This window comes from Betta splendens, chromosome 5 (assembly GCF_900634795.4).
Source record: "Betta splendens chromosome 5, fBetSpl5.4, whole genome shotgun sequence".
In the NCBI taxonomy this organism is placed as follows: Eukaryota; Metazoa; Chordata; class Actinopteri; order Anabantiformes; family Osphronemidae; genus Betta; species Betta splendens.
In genome coordinates, this window is record NC_040885.2 from 20,239,627 (window position 1) to 20,258,708 (window position 19,082).

Here is a 19,082-nt window from a genome sequence, read left to right on the forward strand (position 1 = left end):
CCCCAAGCTGCAGAAGGGACTGCTTCCAATGAGATGAGGACAGTCACACTGAATGTGTGCCTTAATGGAACGAAGACGGACACTGGGCTAGCGCTAGCCTCCTCACATCAGCTTTAACTTCACACTGAAGGAGCCGTTGTCTGATGGGATCTGTCAGTGGTACAGTAAAAGGCATGGTTAACCTGTGTGAGGCTGGAGCTACAGCTGATCTCCTGACAGGAAACCTAAGGCTAGAGTTGGTCCCTGTTGTCTGGCCTCTTTGAACGCTTGCGTGCCTTCAGACGGCATATTCATTTTCTGCATTCATTGTTTCTTAATTTCTTTTTCTTCCATCCATCAGTTTGTCTTTGTCCAAACTGTGAGACATTTATATTGGGTTCTCAAGTACAACTGGCTCTTTGGTTAAACAATCACGTGACATATCGCTACAACATTGATAAATGAGGTTGTTGGGAATGGTAGTCATGTACGCTGACAGGCATCTGTGTCTCTCTCAGCACGCGTTCAGGGGACACACATGGAAACATGGTGACATTTGGCTGTGACAGCTTCTCTGACCTTCTCATTTCAGCAGCGCTCACACTTCACGCGGGGAAGCTCTTCTCTCCTCCGGCGACCTGGTCTCTCGCTCGTTTCACAGAGCATAAGTAAAACCATCAGTTGCCGCGTTTCAACAAATGGGAAGACATACACAAGTTGAAAGTGAACATTCTGTAAATAGTGTGAGTCACAGTGTGAGGCTGAAAATGCCAATGATGGCATCTTTTCAGAGGACTGTGTTTCAAGTCCATTGTGTTCCCTCGTTAATTAGGAACCCACAAAAACAGTGACAAGGGAAATTACTCATGTGCATATGACTGAATGAAGACTAATCTGCAGGGATTTAAGGAAATTAAGAAAACAAAAGCTTCATTGTGTCCAGTATGAGCAGCTGCCCAAAATCGTCCATATCGTGCTCAGCAGCCACGTTTAAAGTCAGATCTATTTACCTGGTTCAACCACTTTGTCCACTAGTGAGTAAAACCCAAACCATTAACTGACTGCTCCCCTGCTGCTGCTGTGGACAAAATGAAACCAGTAGACAACTGCTCAGTGACAGATACTGTATACAACACAGTTCCAATAAAATGAGCCAGTGGCAAAAGATGGGAGAGACAATTATTATTATTATTATTATTATTACTATTATTATTATTATTATTATTATAGGTGAGGTAACACACAGCATGTGAAATGGGATCCATTCTTCTACATGAACCCCACTGCCTGTGACCGCAGACTTCAACAAAGCATACTTACAGTAGTGAATAATGATGCCATTGAACAGGAATATTTTCCCTTTTTAAAATATGTTGGAAGTGACAGGAGCTTCTTAGTGTGATGTAAACCAAGAAACAACCCATAGCGCTAGCATGCATCGTCATCATGAAGGCTTTTAAGAGACTAGCCTCACAGCACATCACAGACTGCCTCCCGCCCTCTTTAGATCAGCTTTGTGGATCGGTTTGCCTACAGAGCAAACCGATCCACAAAGGACGCCGTGGCCATCACACTCCACAGAGCACTGAGTCACCAGGAGAACAAACAGAGCTATGTGAAGATGCTCTTCATGGACTACAGTTCTTCATTTAACACCATCATCCCAGATACAGTAGTCACTAAACTGTTTAATCTACAGGTCACCACCCCCTTACCTGCACCTGGATTAAATACCTTCTGACAAACACAGTCTGTCAGACTTGGCCCCAACCTCTCCTCCACTCTCACACACTGGAAAAAAGGAAGCCATGCATCTGTATGATTTAAATAAGCATCTTGTGTGGATTTTCATTAATTGTTTTTGTTTTTGAAATACGTAATTATATCATGTAGACTCTAAATCATGTGCAGAGAAAGTGCTTAAAAGCATTTGGTTCATCTTGGCCCGACAAGTCGAAGTGAAGTGAGTTAATCAAGTCCATATCACAAATTTTCTTGCGATATGTAGCGAATTGCGCCCCATTAACTGAAGGAGAAATGGATCTGCCTCCACTCGTCTATTCGTACATTGATTGATTCATAAACATACGCTTCATATTGTCATTGGATTAGTCAGCATAAATTCAAATTCATTAACTAGCATGTGACTATTTGCTCTCGCGCGGTTTCATATCTGCATCAACTTCAGCTGCACACTTTGTGTTCAGCTGTTTTTTTTGTTTTTTGTTTTTTTTTTTAATAAAAAAAAACAAGTCCAAGCAGACGCCATTACTGTTACAGTTGAGTTATTCGTAGTGGTAAGCTGACAATAATAGTGAAAGAATATACTGTACTGTAGGTTCAATTTGAGCTCATATGTTTGGTAAACATTTATTATTCATTTGAAAAGGTGGGCGTAGGTGCACATGCTAGCAAGGCAAGGTTTTCTGCTACGTTAGCACTTGTTCGCAGAAAAGAATGAGCTTGAAAACTAAACTTCACTAATGGGACAGTCAGAATTTACGTTCCTGTCCTCACTGTAGCTTTAAAACCTTTTGAGTAGGTTCTATAACCTATAGTTCTGCATTTCTTAATCTAGTGAACCTATCTAAAGTTTGTGATGTTTTACAGAAATAATAACAGTTCTGATTTAATTTAATCAATTTGCTTTTTTACAGTTAAAATTACATTGCAGATATTTGCATACTTTATAAGTATGATAATTTAACTAAATTCAGACATTTTCTGTAAAAAACATTTTTAAACAACTGTCCATTATTGAATTAAGTTAATCCAACATCTTTTTTTCAGTGCACTCAGCACTGGTTCTCCCTAAGGGCTGTGTCCCGAGCCCCTGCTAAATGCCCTGTACACCTTTGACTGTACACCGCCATCCCACACAACAAACACCATCACAACCAAGTCTGATCATGGACTTCAGGAAACATAGATCATAGGTCCATGCCCCACTCAACATAAACAGAGAACAGGTGAAAGCTGTCCCCACCATCAAATTCCTTAGCACCCAGATCTCATTGGGGCCTGGGGCCTCATGTATGAAGGGTACTTATACACAAAAACCCGGTGTAAGCACGAATCTACTGTACGCCTAAGGTCAGATGTATCGAAAACTACGTAAAGTAAAAACGTGTGCAGCGGTAGCTCGCTGGCTGGCGTAAATATTTTTCTACAGCTTTTGGTCCGTTAGCGACCCAAAGAGGTGAAACTGGGAAACAGTTAATCACGTTAAAACGATCATTAGTCACAGCTGAGAAAAACGATATATAATTATTATACAGCCACACGTCTGCAATTAGATGAGATGATGTAAAAACATGAGCAAAAAAGTGCAACATATACATATATATATATATAATATATTCTACAGCTCTGTTAGATGATTTGTTAGAGGATCTATTAGAATCTGGTCAGTGACATGTGGTCATGACATGTGGTCAGTGTAGGCAGTATTGTGGCAGGGTAGGCATTATCGTGGCACAATACCATTACGTGACAAAAAAACCCCGAAAATAATAAATAATTTCTGTCCATTGGTCTGTGTTATACATGTTAAAAATATATATTTTTTTTTCTATAATTTCAATTCGGAAGTGAGGCGTCAGCGAGAGGAGCCTCAGCGCCGATTCTGAAACTGTCAGTAAATGAGCTGATACAAAGCATAATCCCCTTCACATTTTGTATATATATTGTTTGCAGCCTTCTGACTGATTTATTCTACACCATGACTTTGTACAACATGCCTAATGCGTTTATCTATGTTTTTGGGCCTCATCCAGAAGGGGGCGCTGCTACCACCTTTTAACGCAGGGTATCCCCACAAATAGGTTTTAATTTTCTAAAAAGACTAGCGCACATCCAGCTGTTGACCACACTAGAGTTCCAGCCTCGGGGGCATCCAGAGGAACCTGCAGACTGGTGGTGGGCCCTGAGCCGAGCCATGCCAGCTCTGTGGGACGCAATCATCCGTATGTCAACAAGGCATCAAGTTCCCAGGTTCTGGTGTCAAGCAAAGTCAAGGCCATCACAAGAGACCCCTCACACCCTGTTCACGAGCTCCGTGACCTGCTGCCGTCAGGACAGCGTCTCAGGTCAATAAAATCCCACACCACTGGACTAACACAGCTTCTTCCCCTGGGCCACTCCAGCTGCAAACAAACATTAAGTCACTAACTCATTCAGATGTGCACTATATGTGCAATTTCAAAAGCTCATTCAGCCGTGTGGAAATTTTACTGTTTGTTTCATTTCACTGTGCATTCACATCGCCGACCTCAGGCTGAGCCTAGACCTCACAAGTTGTGTGTCTTCCAACTGCGTATGGAGATGTGGGTATTTTCTGTTTATTTATTCTAGATTTTATACAGGGCTTTCTTCATTGTGAACTGTTGCTGGGTGAACCTATAATTCCCTTGTTCGTATACAATGAGAAATAAAGTTCTATTCTATCCTAAAACGCCCACAATCTGAAAATGAAGGGCGTTAACGAGCTGCAGTTATGTTCAGTGCAAGCTGAAGAGTGTTTGGACTCCATCACATCAACAAGACTAAACAGGTTGGGACACACTCACTGACAGGTGACGAAATATGACCTAAACAAACACCAACAGTCACCACAGTAACTAGACAGGGCACAGAATCATTCAACCAAACACGCAGCAGGTGTTGCCTGCGCTAATGTTGGTTCAGGAGGAAAGTCAACAACAGAACCATCCGTTTACTGAAGGACTGGTTTGAGCATCTCACCTTAATCAGAACATGTTGAAGCTCCGACTGAACAAACATGATTTATTACCAGTCTACAAAAAACGATGAAATAAAAATCAGAGCCTTTTTTATGTTTATTTATGTTATTACAAATATCTGAAAGAAAAAAAAATGTGTTCTTGACTTAAACAGAAGATAAAAGAAGCCTGACTGAACGCTGTGACTAGAAATAAAGCATAGAAGAGATGAGAAGAGAGAGGAGAGGAGCATGCCACTCTTGTTTCCATCTCTGGCCAATCAGATTCTTTTCAGACTATCCTCCTGTGCAACATGAGCGAGTCCGAGCGAAGGAGAGGAGAGAGATGAGGCAGAGAAAAAAACAACATGTGTGAGGCTGACAGATAAAAACAGAAAGTGAGCAAAGCAGCGAAGAGATGAACAGGAGGAGGAGGAGGTGAGATGGGCGGAGGATCCCAAGGAGAGAGAGAAATAGAGTGAGGGGGAGGAGGAGAGGAAGACGAGAGGTGGAGCTGGGAAAGCACCAGAAGCCAGAGCCACAGCTCCGGAGGAAGCAGAAGCAGCAAGCATTTGTCTGGAAAGGAGCGCGACTCCCACAACTCCAGCTTCCTGCGTCGTCTGAGCCTCAGACTGGAAACAAAGGGCTGATGTTCGTGCTTCACAGACAGCTGAGCAAAGAAAAAAAGCAGCTGAGCACAAACCAGCTGGAGGAAAAGAAGAGACGCTGCTGAATGAAGGGAAGCCGACAGGATGCTGAGCATCCGAACCATGACTTAGCGCAGAGCGGCTGTGGTTCCGGAGCAGCTGCCTGGACACGACTCAACTCCTTCAAGTTTCATGTCCCAGCGTTCCAAAGGATGAAGGATCTGACCATGTGCACAGCAGCTTCACCTCATGACGAAATAAAAAAGACGGCACAGAAGAAAGTGGCAGCTGGAAGAGTTTGAACTGAATCTGAAACTGACTGGAGTCAAGCTTCTGCATCCCTGAACATCTTTTTCTTTGTTATCCAAAAAAACAACCTTGTGCTGTTTTATCTGCCATGTTAGCAGCTGGACCAGCCTCGTTCAACACTGACCGGGTCAGACAAACAAGCTGGAAGCATTAATGTGAACAAACAGCTGTTTGTTCTGTTTGTGTCAAGAAGGAGACAAGACATCAGGGATCCCACCTGAAGCCAGAGCACAGACAGACAATGAACAACACGTATGAACAGGATCCTCTTGCATGTAGTTGTCACAAGTCTGTTTCTGTCCAGTTCAAATGGCTTCAAACTAAGAGGAATAGTGCGGCTTGAAGGATGAGGAGGACAAGCTGAAGCTGTAAACATGTCGCCCGTCTGTGGTTTCGCTGCTCCTCTGCAGGGTGTGGTGGCTCCCGCTCTGCTGGCGGTTTGCATCCAGCTTCTCCAGCTGAGCTCAGTTGGGGCCACACTCGGTGGCACTCAGTCGCAACGATGCCTCTGTGCCTCGGACATCATCAGCTGCACCGCCCTGGACCTGGAGGTGGTCCCCGGAGAGATGCCCGTCTCAACTGTCACGTTGGACCTGAGCCACAACCGGATCAATCAGTTGCAGAGGGGCACCTTTGAAGGACTTTATCGATTGGAGACATTACGCTTAGCTCACAACCAGGTGACTACTATTCACCTGGGGGCTTTCCAAAACACCTCTGGGGAACTAAGACACCTGGACCTATCATCCAATCGGCTTCATGTTTTAAAGCAACACTATTTTCAAGATTTGCCTGGACTTGAGGAACTGCTGCTATTCAACAACCGTATCACCCAGGTGGAGAGCGGAGCTCTAATGGGGCTGGGCAGCCTCCGCAAGGCCTACCTCAGTCATAACCGCCTTACCTTCTTTCCCTTCTTCTCCATCCAAGAGCACAGTCTCCCTCACCTGAGCATGTTAGACCTGTCCTCAAACCGCCTGCTCAAACTACCACTGGACGAGATTGTGAACCTGCCCACGCTCATTAAGAGAGGACTCTACCTACACAACAACTCCCTGGAGTGCGAGTGCTCCATGTACAGCCTGTTCAGGCACTGGGAGGAACGGGGCTATGCCTCAGTGACAGACTTCAGACAGGAGCACACCTGTCGGGTCTACGGGAACCAGAAAGGTACCGTGCGCTTCTTTCAGCATGGCCGCTATTTTGACAAATGCAACTCAACAGCGCTGAGAGAGCAGGAGAGCAGTGTGTCAGTGGAAGCAGGCAAAGCGTTACTGCTGCACTGTGTGACCGCTCTGACCGGCAGCAGCGTCACCTTCCTCTGGGTGTCGCCAAGCCAGGAGTACGTGGCTCCGCCAGGGAACAACGGATCGTTGAGGATGTTCAACAACGGCAGCCTGAAGATCACGGAGGCAAGTGCCCATCACTCTGGTGTGTACTGGTGCATGGCTCTGGACCAACAGCAGAAGCTTAACGAAACCCAGGAGGTCAACGTGACTGTGGTGATACAACCTGAGGAGCATCACGAGTCGTTCAACACTGGCTTCACCACCCTGCTGGGCTGTGTGGTGAGCCTGATGCTAGTTCTGATGTACCTCTATCTGACGCCATGTCGCTGCCCTCCCTGTCTGAAGATAGCAAACTCAGCTACAGCCACGAGTCTGGGCAACGACGCAGCAGCCGGGAGCGCCCAGTCCTCCATCCTCAGCCCAACCCCGCCACCAACTACCGAGGGCCCGGGCCGCAAGGTCAGTACCAACAAGCATGTGGTCTTTCTGGAGCCAATCAGAGAGCAGCAGAATGGCAGACTCAGGGCGGGGCCCGGACACCTGGGGCCAGGTTTACTGCTAGGGCCAGGGTCGCAGCAAAGGGCGGAGACAGACTCCACCCTGTTGTCAGACACAGCTATCACGTTGCCATAGCAAAGGGACACACAGTGAGAGACAGCCTGGCACCTTCACCAACACTCCCTCACCTGATTCCTCCTCACCACCTCCCTCGGTATCCAACCTGTGCAAAACAGCAATCCTGTAAATGTCTGTAGAGGTCGTCCAGGTTGCAGAAGGTGCTACTCCTGAAGATGTTCGGCTCTCATCCAAAAGGCTTCATTGATTCTAAATGACTAGACCCAGAGGGCTTAAACAGTCCAACACCCGACGAAGCCTTTCAGGTGAGAAGGAATCCAGGCTTCTTTGCTTTGAGGCTAATCAGCTGCCTGATTAAGTGCAATTCTAAGAACAGATTATTACACAAATATTGTTTGCCCAGGTCTGCCCATTAAGCCCGACAGCCACGAACCAATGCACTGTGTCAGGCGTAGACAGGACAGCGCAGCTACACAAACTATAACACACCAAAGACAAACAGAGAGCGTGTAGGGGCACTTTGGTCTGAGCAGACGGTGAACCCTCCATCCTGCCACCGCTGAGCATGGACAGCTGAGAACCAACACATTTGGCTCTCCCTTTAAGCACGGCTTGTACCTTTAATAAAGATTTGCTACAGATGCCTTCTAGTCTCATACAGAGATGTATTCATATGTTTTTGTAGAGCAATTTAGCTAAATGTTTGATTCTGTTCTCCCACAGTCGCTGTGTCACCTGATTAGAGCCAAATAAATCTGCATAGTGTAGCTCTGTCACCGTGTGAGATGTTGTAGAGTAGACAAGCTAGCGACAAAGAGCTTTTAGTGAGTAAAAATAGAAGCTGTTTAAAAGGATACAGTTGGACCCCGCTCCTCATCTCCCCTGGAGCCTGATTACTGTCATCAGTCAAAACAGAAGTTCAGCATCAGGAAAGAAAATAAAAAAAAACTGAAATTATTTAAGAACGGTTGCTCGGGTTTATCTGGAGATAGCGGAACATTTAGAGGTTTGTCTCTGTGTCTGGACTTTAAATGTGACACTAAATGTGGGATTGAAATTGATTTTTTTTTTTGTTTTTACTGTATTCACTGCATCTTCCTCACCCCAGCACTGCTCCTGCTCCTGGTCCATCTGTGTTAATAAACCTCTGCATCAGGACCATCATGAAGTCACTGTGCCTTCTTCTTCTGGTGTCTGTGTGTGCATGTGTTCACTCTTTATATATTCAACCAGGGGAATGAATTCCACCCTCACACTCAACATTAAATCACAGCACAAAATCTTCTTTCAATCATCTTGTTGAGGCTGTAGCATCTATGGAGGATGAAGGAGAGCAGCAGCATACTATAGCAGGAAACAGTCTGCAGGAACAAACAGCCTTCATGATGAGTCTGATCTAATTAGTGACCTAACATGACAGAGGAGAACTGATCAGTTATGCTTGGAGCCTCCTTGTGCTTGTTTACGCTGGCAAACTGGAGACTGGGAGAGGGCTCCTACAGATGGTGAGTCCACCGATTCAGCAGTCACAGCTGGCGCTGGTTCAGTCGTACAGACGCTGCTGTGAAGCTAAATTGATTCCAGAACGGACGCAACAGGCAGCTAGTTTACACTGGCATTGAACTGACAAACACAACTGACAAGGTGGGTTCAGACTCTCCTTTATCTATTGCAGTTCAGGATGAGCAAAGACTTTACTTTTGTTTTAGGGATGAGGAGTCAATGCTGTCAGCGGAAAAGAAGTCATGGTCACACTCTTCAGCGGTGAGGGTTCAGTTAAGACTCGTTTTGAACTGCGTTTGTCTGGTCTGGAAACACAATCTGAACTAAATTACAATGAATTAGTGACAGTCTAGTGACGACTCCTGGAATATTCCTTAAATCTTGTGCTTCCTCAGCACGTGTTGTGATGTGTTTGCGTGCAGAGCAGTAATGATCACCAGAAGCTCGTTAAAGAGCTGAGCCGAAACGGGGGAATTCTGCTCTAACTTCCTCTGTGATGCGTTGTAGTAGTTGCATACATTTGACCTTTTCAGCAGGTTCCCTGGTCGTGTCTGCAGAGCAGCTTTGTGCTTCAGTGCATCTGAGATTAAAGCCTATTCTCTAGCAGCTGCTCTCTCCGTTCTCACGACTGTACGTGTGAAGTCAGACAAGCTGTTCTAGGTGGTGGAGCTACGATAACAACCAAACCACAGCATCTTTCCACAGACCAGAGACATTCGCAAGGAAGCAATGTGCCCAGGTTCCACTCAGCATAAATCCTAACTGTGGCTGTGTAATAGGATGTGAGACTAGAGGAAATGAGTCTGGCCCAGATAGTTCTGTGTGTTTGTCAGCAGCTGAAGGACAAAGATGAGCAGATAAACAAAGAGAGGAGTACGGCATAATTTCAAATGTCAGCCTGTATCTCATTACACACAGCATTAGGACCGTGACGCCGCATGCAGACAGTCAGTGCTCAGCTCCCAGAGCCCCTCACGTTTATTAACGAGCATGTCACGAATGAAGGCCAACGTGAGACCATGAGTCTAGCGATCAGGAGACAACAAACATGTCTGCTCCACGAGTCAGAGCTAAGCGTCTAACATAAGAATACAACAGACAAACATCACAAACCAAAAAGAGTGGCAGCAATTCAACTACCATTAATCTCTGCCTGGTCCTTCCTGTTCCCTTCATGCTATTATTCAAATCAACAGGGCGTCAGTGCACATCCATGAATTAGCAGTGGGAGCCGCTGATCATTATGCAGATGGGATGAGGTGGTTTAGACATTATTCTAAAGTACAACAGCCCACACAGTCAGGGAGGTAGGAGCTGAGCACTGCTGGTACCTCACACGTCATCAAGAAGCTTGAACACATCGCTCATTATTCACAGCAAGAACAAACTAGCGTTTGTCAAAAATCACACAAGTCCACTTTGGAATGGCCCAGAACCAACAGGTTCTAGAGGTGATACTCGAAAAATGTCAATATCATGCAAACAGTGGCGACCTTGGACTTGATGAAGCACAGTGGACCAACACCAGCAGATGACCTGGCTCCCCAAATCAACACAGACTGTGGAAACTTCACACTGGACTTCAAGCATCTTGCAGTGTGTGCCTCTCCTTTCTTCCAGACTCTGGGGCCTTGGTTTCCAAATGAGATGCAAAAGTTACTACTAGTTCCTACTGAACCAGACTGGGAGGTCCACTTACTGTAAGGGCTCAGAAACCCTTTGCAGGTGTTATGGCTTAATTAGCTGATTAGAGAGAGACACTTAATTGAACCTTTTCACAACATTCTAATTTTCAGAGATGGTGGATTTGGGGTTTTTATAAGGGTTAGGGCTGAAGCTTGTTGCTGCAATAAAAGAATTTTTGGATTTTTCGAGTATCACCTATATATCCAGAGATCATAAAAACAGCTGGACTAAGTGTAGCTGCCCCCCCCCACACACACACACACTCACTTGTTAACTGATAATTATTGAAGTCATGACTGATCCAGCATCTGTATCTGTGATGCTTCCAGTTAAAACAGGCAGAAAGCTGCGAATTCCTGTGTTCTACAAACAGGGAAGACCACAGCATGGTCACATTAAGTTCATGGAAAACCTTGTACCTTCTGTTAAAGAGGCCAATAAACAGGTTTATTTAGTCAAAGCCTTGAACCTGTGGAAGTCAGCGGAGCCACAAACACAGTCACAACCCAACAGGAGGCTCCTCTGCTGATAAGATGGAAGTCCACAGTAACACCTGATTTCAATACTGTGGTGTATTCGCAATGGCACATTAATGTGAGGAATGTGCTGAGGGCTCTGCAGTTTAGGTTAGTGTGAGGCAAAGTGAAGAGACATTCTCCGGCTGATGCACTAAAGCTAAACAGGACACAGCTAGCATGAAATATTGATGAGGTCTTCCCTCATGCTCGGCTTCCACTTCAAAATAAGTCACCGTTTGAAGCTCAGGAAGCCACAACAAACTGATCACAGAAAGCTGCTGGTGGCCACTGTGCATGGTGGGTAATGTAGGAGCTACTGTAGGGTCCACTCCAACCCCAGGACTGTAACTGTGACCCTGGTGTGGTGGACTCTGTCCAGTGAGAATTAGATCATACTTCAGGTTCAGACTCGATGGTCAGGAAACACAACAGTTACTTGTTTGGTAGGAGCATAGTCCAACTTTCTGTGATCGGTGGAGAGAACAGACCTGCATGTGGTGCTGCGTGTCCTCTGCTCCTCTGCTCTCCACTAAACGACACTCATTAATTACTCACAAGATCAAATGAAGCAGGGCAGCAGAAATTCCAAACCAACTAAAGTGTCCCTAGAATTTGGTATTTCCCTAAAAGATTTGAAATCTTCACCTGATTCTGCAATAAAAGGTGACAATAATTAACTGTTACAATAAGCTCACATTTAATTACAGCTGAACAAAGCTGTGGTGATGTGTTGATCTGGGCAGGTGTGCAGCCTCAAGGCTCAACCAACACAGCCCAGCCCAGCAGCTTCCAGAGCTCTGCAAGTAGAAGCAGAAACTCAGCTCCTGTGGTTCCTGCAGAACCACGTAAAATCCAACGGGCAAATAGATGAATTACATTAAATAGTATTAATGAGGGTGGATGTAATCAGACCTCAGAGCTCATTTACTTAGCTTTCGAGCTCGCTGTCTGGCTCCATCTGTGAAGCGACTGTGCAGCCAAGTTACTGCTAATCTGCTGCCAAACTCATCATCTTCACCGTCTTCGTGGTCGGAGCTTGAAGACGTACATCACGTACAGCAGTAGAGCAGTCAGCTGCAATCAGGCTTTAAAAATAGTTAATGACACATGAAATGTCGTATCAGTTTTAAAGATTAGGTTTCCATTTTCTAGGAATAATATCCGATCAAATGTCAAGATTGGAATAAAGTGCATTATTACGATGATGTGAAGTGTGATGATCTGCTGGGGACAAACTCCGACTAAAGTTCAGTGATTAGACAGATCGCAGAGATAGACCTCTCTGTGACCGAACCAGGTTGGTTTCTTGGTGTCAGAGTTTCCTGCAGGTGGACCGGGTCTGGGCCAAACAGTTCTTCTACTGGTTTATAGTGGTGAACGCTCAAACAGTTAAACATATTAGCCCAATGTTAATCTAAGTGTTTCTAAACTAGACGTCTGAACCAGTATAATAATAATTGATGACACTCTGTCTTTCTCTCTCTCTCCCTCTCAATGGTCTCTCACCCCTGCTCCTCCTCCCCTTCTTTTCCTGCCATCTGTCCTTATCCTCCTCCCTTGTTTAATCTTCTTCTTCCCCAGATCGGTGTGTCCAACCTTTACGCTCTGTTTTCACACCAGTCCTCTAATCCCTCTAACTCTCTCTATCTTTAATTTCTTTCTACCTTCCAGTCTCCCTGTCTTTTTCTACCTTTCTACCTTCCAGTCTCCCCACAAACTGTCTTCTTCAGTCAGACCGTCAGAATCTCCCGCCCCCCACTTATGCCGTTCTGTCGTTTCCATGGTAACGGGACTGCAGAAGATGAGGAACTTCCTGATCGTGACACTTGCATGTTAAGAAACCACCGGCTTCGGTTGTTATCACACATAACGAATGGGCTGATCAGAACTTATCAGCCCATTCATACGGGCCATTAGGTGCCTGCTCTACCTACTCGCTAACAGCTAGCAGCTAGCTAAGTTGCTACGTTCAGCAGCTTCGGACGTTATTGTGGTTAGGGTTAGATAACGGGTGGGTGGTTATGGTTACAGTTAGCTAACACAATAACGCTAGCTACTTGCGAAGTTATGCTCACTAGGAAATTAAAATCAAAAACTTCAATCCTCCCATTTGAACAACCGCTCAAACCCCTACTGACTCTGCCTGTTAAATCATCCGAGCCGTGATCAACCTTACGCCTCGATGACGGCGTCCTACTGCACCTATTCACCGCTGCCAGAAGGTAGGTGGGCACCTACCGGCTCATACATATGGGCTGATAACCACTGATAATGACCATTGAATGACGTTCGAAGCCGCTGAAGAAAGACACATTCACAGTTCTGCCAGTATCCATCACTAATAGACACCCAACTGAGGCGCAGAGAGGAACCCAGAGAGGCCTCACTGCTCTGGATCCCATCAACGGGGGCTGAGTCCAGAACATGTGGCACTAAGGTCTGAGTCGCATGTGTCATGGTACATGATTACACATCACCTGAAGCTTACATCACACCACCAGAACGTGGTTTTAAATGTAGAACATGAACTAAGTATATAATAAAAAAACACTACTATTGTTTATTATGTTATTATTATATTATATATATATATTATATATTATATTATATTAACTATATTTGTGGCTAAATTACATTTGTTCTTTGTAACATTAAATATTAAATCATCATTAAAAATATGTTCATTAAAAACATTATGAAACAGAGTTAAAACACCTTCGTTCTGACTGATTTGGTTCTTATATCTATCTGACCCTGGATCGGTTTTAACACAGTCACATTACTAGTGGATGACTGTGTGACTGACCGACTCAATGGACGCCACAGTCACTGTTGTAAAACACGCAGAAAAGGTGCGCAGACGCTACCCAGAGGATCTGAGCCGAGCTCCAGCTCACACAAACCTAATGCAAGAGACTCAACACTTTGGCGAAGTGGGGTGTCCTAAGATCGAGTCTGCTTAGAGGTTCTGTGATGAATTAAATATGAGGCCACAGGAGTGTACATGCGTGAGATGGTGTTTGTCAGCAGAGCAGAACAAATTAATTCCTTCTGGACCTGCAGGACGGTCAGAACCTGCTGAGTCATTTGAACAGAACACTGACAAAACAAGCCCCACACCTGGAAGTAGCACCCAGCTTTACTTCATGAGGCATTTAATGACATGGGTACCTGAGCACACACGGGTTCTGCGAGTTCTGACACATATACAGATTCTAACAAAGAACCCACAGTAAACAGATCCAACAGAGACAACAGGGGAACAGCGCAGCGTTCTGCTGGAATCTTTAGTGGGATCAGACCACAGTCAGGTCTATGACAGTAAACCTGCACATTTGTTCCTAATATTTCAACAAATAGGGAGCTTGTGTGCGAGTCCCTGAGGGGTTTTATTCCAGGAGCCCGTGCACATTAACACAGAGCTCCCTGGTTCTGCTGTAAATGATCCTATGTTGACTTATCACATCACTGAACTAGGAATGAATCTGATCCAGGGGAATTTTCACAGTCCATCTGGCGACAGATTCCAGTCTGGACTGATGAAGCGACGATGAGCTTGTGTCTGGAATTTGTAGTTAAAGACTCCTTTGTTGTGTCTCAGTGCTGAGAGGACTGGACTCAGCCAGTCCTGAGTCACTCCTCTTCTGACCTTCCTTTGGTTTAAGTGGATGAAGGACATTTCCTGCTGTGGCCCAGCTAACCTCTCAGTCACCATGTCAGACTAAGCTGCTGTTGACCACCTACAGATGCAGTGCCTCCCAGTGGGCTAAATGTCAGCCCACTCCCTTTCTTCTGCTTTTCTAGGACTGACGTTCATCTTAGCAGGCTTTAGTTATTATTTGTTATCATCTTACTGATACTGTCTGCTATTGTCTGCGTGCCATTCACTTCACAACCGTCTTAACTGCATACCATGAATCCAATAAGTTTTGGTTATTTTCCTCCTTTGTTGCTTGTTTTTTTTATTTATGTTGTTGTATTCTGTAACCGAGCAGCTGCTTAATTCTATGTTTTTCTAATAAATACATGAATCTCATGTCCATTTATCCCTGTTTTACCATGTTTGCCTCCCTGTGCATTAGTGAATTAAACCTTCCTGAAAACCAGACTCAGCACAACACGAACATGTATCAATAAACAATCAGAGCAGTGAAAGCAGCAACGGCACAGAGCAATAAAAAATCATGGTGCACTGCAAAGAAACAACATCCCCAGAGCCCAGCCCTCTCATGATCCAGAGCCTCTAAGCTAATTAGACTCTGTCTCAATCTAATCTGTGGATGGCTGTGAGCTGTTTCTCATGTCTTTCAGTCCAGGGTAATGGACAATAATTAGCACCATTAAATTTCTGCAGGGGGGTGTTAATAGTCCCAAAGAGAACAGAGAGGGAGACACTGGGACGATCGACTGCAAATATGAGAGTAAATAGAAAGAGGTAAACACGAGTCACGAGACGAGCACCGAGCAGGAGAAGCTTCCCTCAACAAACCCGGACACAGAGTGAAGTCAGACGATGCTCCACAGACTGATCCAAGTCTGTAGGTGGAGTTAAACAGGTTTGTTCTATTCCCCAGCTGCCATATTAACCATGACAGGAGCTGAAGTCCAGGTATGAACTCCTTAACCTTTCCCGTCTGCATTTCTCCTTGAACATGACTGATTGAGCTGATGACTGTCCTGCCGGTGGAGCAGGGTCCAAACACCATCAAAGAACTGTCCACAGGTAACAACAGAGCGTGAAACGTGGACGTGGAGTGCTAAAGGCTGGAGGTTAAACTCAGAAAGTCACACACAAGAAGGTAGGGAGTTTAAAAATAAGAATGCTAACACATCTACACACACTCACGTCTAACTACCAGCTAAAGTTTTATTATACATCAGATCAACCCTTCCAGACAGAGCAGGAGTTGTACAGGCTGATGGCACCGGTAGGAAGGTTCTCCGGTGGCGTTCTGTGGAGCACCTAATACGGATCAGCCTCTGGCTGAAGGTGCTCCTCTGTCCAGCCACACACTGTAGGGGTGGAGGTGTTGTCTATAGAGAGGAGTTGGACCAGCATCCTCCTCTCAGCTACAGCATGTAGGGGGTCCAGCTCCACCCCCAGAACAGAAAAAAACCCTCCTGATCACTTTGTCCAGTCTGTTACTGTCTGCTACATTCATGCTGCTGCCCCACAAACCACAGCCTAAAACACTGGACCCACAGACTCAGAACATCCTCAGCATGGAGCTGCAGACGTTAAAGGACCTGAGCCTCCTCCTAACCCCTAACCATGCCCCACAGATGTGTCTGCTGACAACTGCACAACAACCCAGGACATGAAATGGGTTCAGGACAAAGCTCAAGGCCGCTCAGAGGACGCAGTCTGCATGGAGTTAATTAAAATGTGCTGCTTCATATTCCTCTCAACAGTCTACAAGGTTCTCTGCAGCCAGAGCCACTCATGCACCTGGCTTTACAGCTGAATCTGCTCTAAATGTTTCATCCGTTATGACCAAGAGCTGAACAGTGGAGTCAGCCTCAGCTTCTCCGTCAGTTCTGATGTCTCCTGCACATGTTCAGTGTGAACACTAAGCGTGCCTCATGGGCGGATCAGACCACTGGACCTGAACATGCTGTTCTCCACAGACCAGTCTCACAACCTTCAGTTCAGAGACATCACAAAAACATCAGGCGTCAGGCTAGGTTTATTATGAGGAATACTTCCAGATAAGAATCAGAGGTTCAGACTGATCTGTCTTTGCATCTCAACCCTTCACAAACAACCAGACCAGGCTTAGTGTGATCTGAGCCAACTTTACAGTAAAACGCACCCACAAGTCTCAATGGGTCCATGTCAAATCAGAGACCAGGTGTGAGCTCAGTTTCTGCAGCGGCAGCTTGTTCCTCGTTCCTAGTCTGGTAGCTGCTGTCCAGTCTGTGTTTATCATAACACAGGCCAACCTTGTGCTAAATCAAGTAGTAACTCTGCTCTGCTTTGCTTTATTTCTGACTGCTCTGAAATGCTGGCTGGACCTAGCTAAGGTTCTGAAACTGCTCACATCATTATAATGAAGCTGCTTCAGTTTCTGACAGTTATGTGGTATTACCAGACTGCACCAGACATATTGATGAAGTTTGGGGTTTCTGAACAGGTCTGAGGTCTGTGTTCAGGGGTCCGATGGCAGTTAAAGCCAGCTTCCGTGTATGGTCCTGTACCTGTATGTATCAGCCTCTGTGTATATATCACAGTTTAGGTCCTGCCAAAAATCTGAACCACTAACCCCATAACCAGCTTTCAAATGGGGCCCAGTGTCTCAACACTGCACTGAACAAGCATACAGGACAAAGTTTTAGTAACACTAAGATTAAAGGTGATGCTGTATATTTAATTAGATGAATAGTCTCGGCCTGCTTTTATCAAGGTTTAACAAGCCGTGACATCATTCAGCTCCTTAATTTGAAGCATTTTTCTGTAGAACGTCTCTCTGGCTGCTTGACATAACATGGTGCATGTTTGGGGCGGAGCAGCAGAGCAGAGCGCTGATGGGATTCCACAGGAAGCCTCCTGCCCGTTAATGGACTCTGTGCGAGCGGTAACATAATTGTTGAAATGAATAAAAGCATTAGTGTCCTCCCCAACAGGGCTGGGCTGCTATAGGGCGAAGCAGAGGCAAGCTCAACAACAACACGGTGCTCAGTCACCACATGAAAGGCTACGGCTTAGAGTGTGAGGAAGACAGGCCACTGAAATGTTACTTTGTCCATAGAGACCACATCAACCAGATGCCTGTTAGGAGTCAGTGACCTACAGCTGGGAAACCAAACGGACCCGGATCACAGTCAAAATGGACACAACTAATGTTTTCTGCTTCCTCAAGCTGCAGCTCACAAATGAAACCTTTATGAAACATTTCACTGTCTGACTGCAAATCCTTCCTCAAACCACAGCTCCCAAAGAGGCTCATCCATTTACATCAGCCACATTCATTCTGCTGTTGGACAACCAGGATCAGACTCAGAGAGAGTGATAAGGAGGATGATTACAAACTGCTGAGCCAAACATTTTAAGCAGCAGAGAACACGAACAAACAATCAATCAACTTCCTGCAGGAGCAGCCAGAGGACAACAGAGGAATACTAATGTTGGCATCTGTTGATAACACAGCAGCGCACACACTTATCACCAGCGTTAACAAGGCTGGAGGCATCTATCAGAGGAGCCTGAATGGTTCGTCCGTCCGTCTGATCCACTACACGGGCTTCACAGCCAACAGACAGAAAACAGCGGTCCACAGCATCTTAGCTGATTACAAATAAACAGCCCACTACATGTTTACGGAGACGAAGGCGTGTCATCATCACCAGGTCCGAACATGCAGCTCTGGACCCAAACATGTCCACAAACACGAGAACTTCACAGTTTAGTCATATTAGTGTTACAGTCACTGGTACAGTACCATTAGCTTCACCTCATATTTACTCTACAATCAACCTAAATCTGACCTAGTGTGGGTATCAGGAGCCACTTGATTCAAATCCTGCAGGTTCTACAGTAGTTAAGCTTCTTAGACTCTCAGTTCCACCCAGCATACACCCGCCGAGAGCCGTTCATGTTCATTAAGATGAAGTCACGCAGCACCACACACGTCAGGCCACTGGAGCTTTTAACGATCAGGCATCTGTGGACATTACAGTAAGTGAAGCAGCTGAAAAAGGCGAGTGCAGGACAATTAGCATTGGCAGAGACGTAAACAAAATCTGTTATTTGTTTCTGTTCAGAGCACAACTGGTGGCTACTGAAACCCAATTATTTATTTATTTAATCCAGAATATGCAGCAGGCAGAACCACTGGAAAAGGCTCCTCAGCCTCAC

The 19,082-nt window shown here is 45.4% G+C and overlaps 2 protein-coding genes across 10 annotated transcripts in view; one reads left to right on the forward strand and one right to left on the reverse strand.

Annotated features, from left to right (window-relative positions):
- Positions 1–19,082, reverse strand: part of LOC114855172 (E3 ubiquitin-protein ligase RNF123) — a 62,828-nt gene that overhangs the window by 19,549 nt on the left and 24,197 nt on the right. The window lies entirely within an intron of this gene.
- amigo3 (adhesion molecule with Ig-like domain 3) lies at positions 5,128–15,549 on the forward strand. The gene is made up of 2 exons (XM_029150092.3): positions 5,128–7,403; positions 12,809–15,549. Exons 1-2 carry the CDS (start codon positions 6,030–6,032, stop codon positions 12,878–12,880), a joined length of 1,446 nt encoding a protein of 481 aa, XP_029005925.1. The 5' UTR covers positions 5,128–6,029; the 3' UTR covers positions 12,881–15,549.

Excerpts from the sequence above, each read along its gene's own strand:
- amigo3 (XM_029150092.3), top strand. The coding sequence starts at position 6,030 with ATGTCGCCCGTCTGTGGTTTCGCTGCTCCTCTGCAGGGTGTGGTGGCT. Across the intron at positions 7,404-12,808 it reads CCGAGGGCCCGGGCCGCAAG|ATCGGTGTGTCCAACCTTTA; the intron begins GTCAGTACCAAC and ends CTTCTTCCCCAG.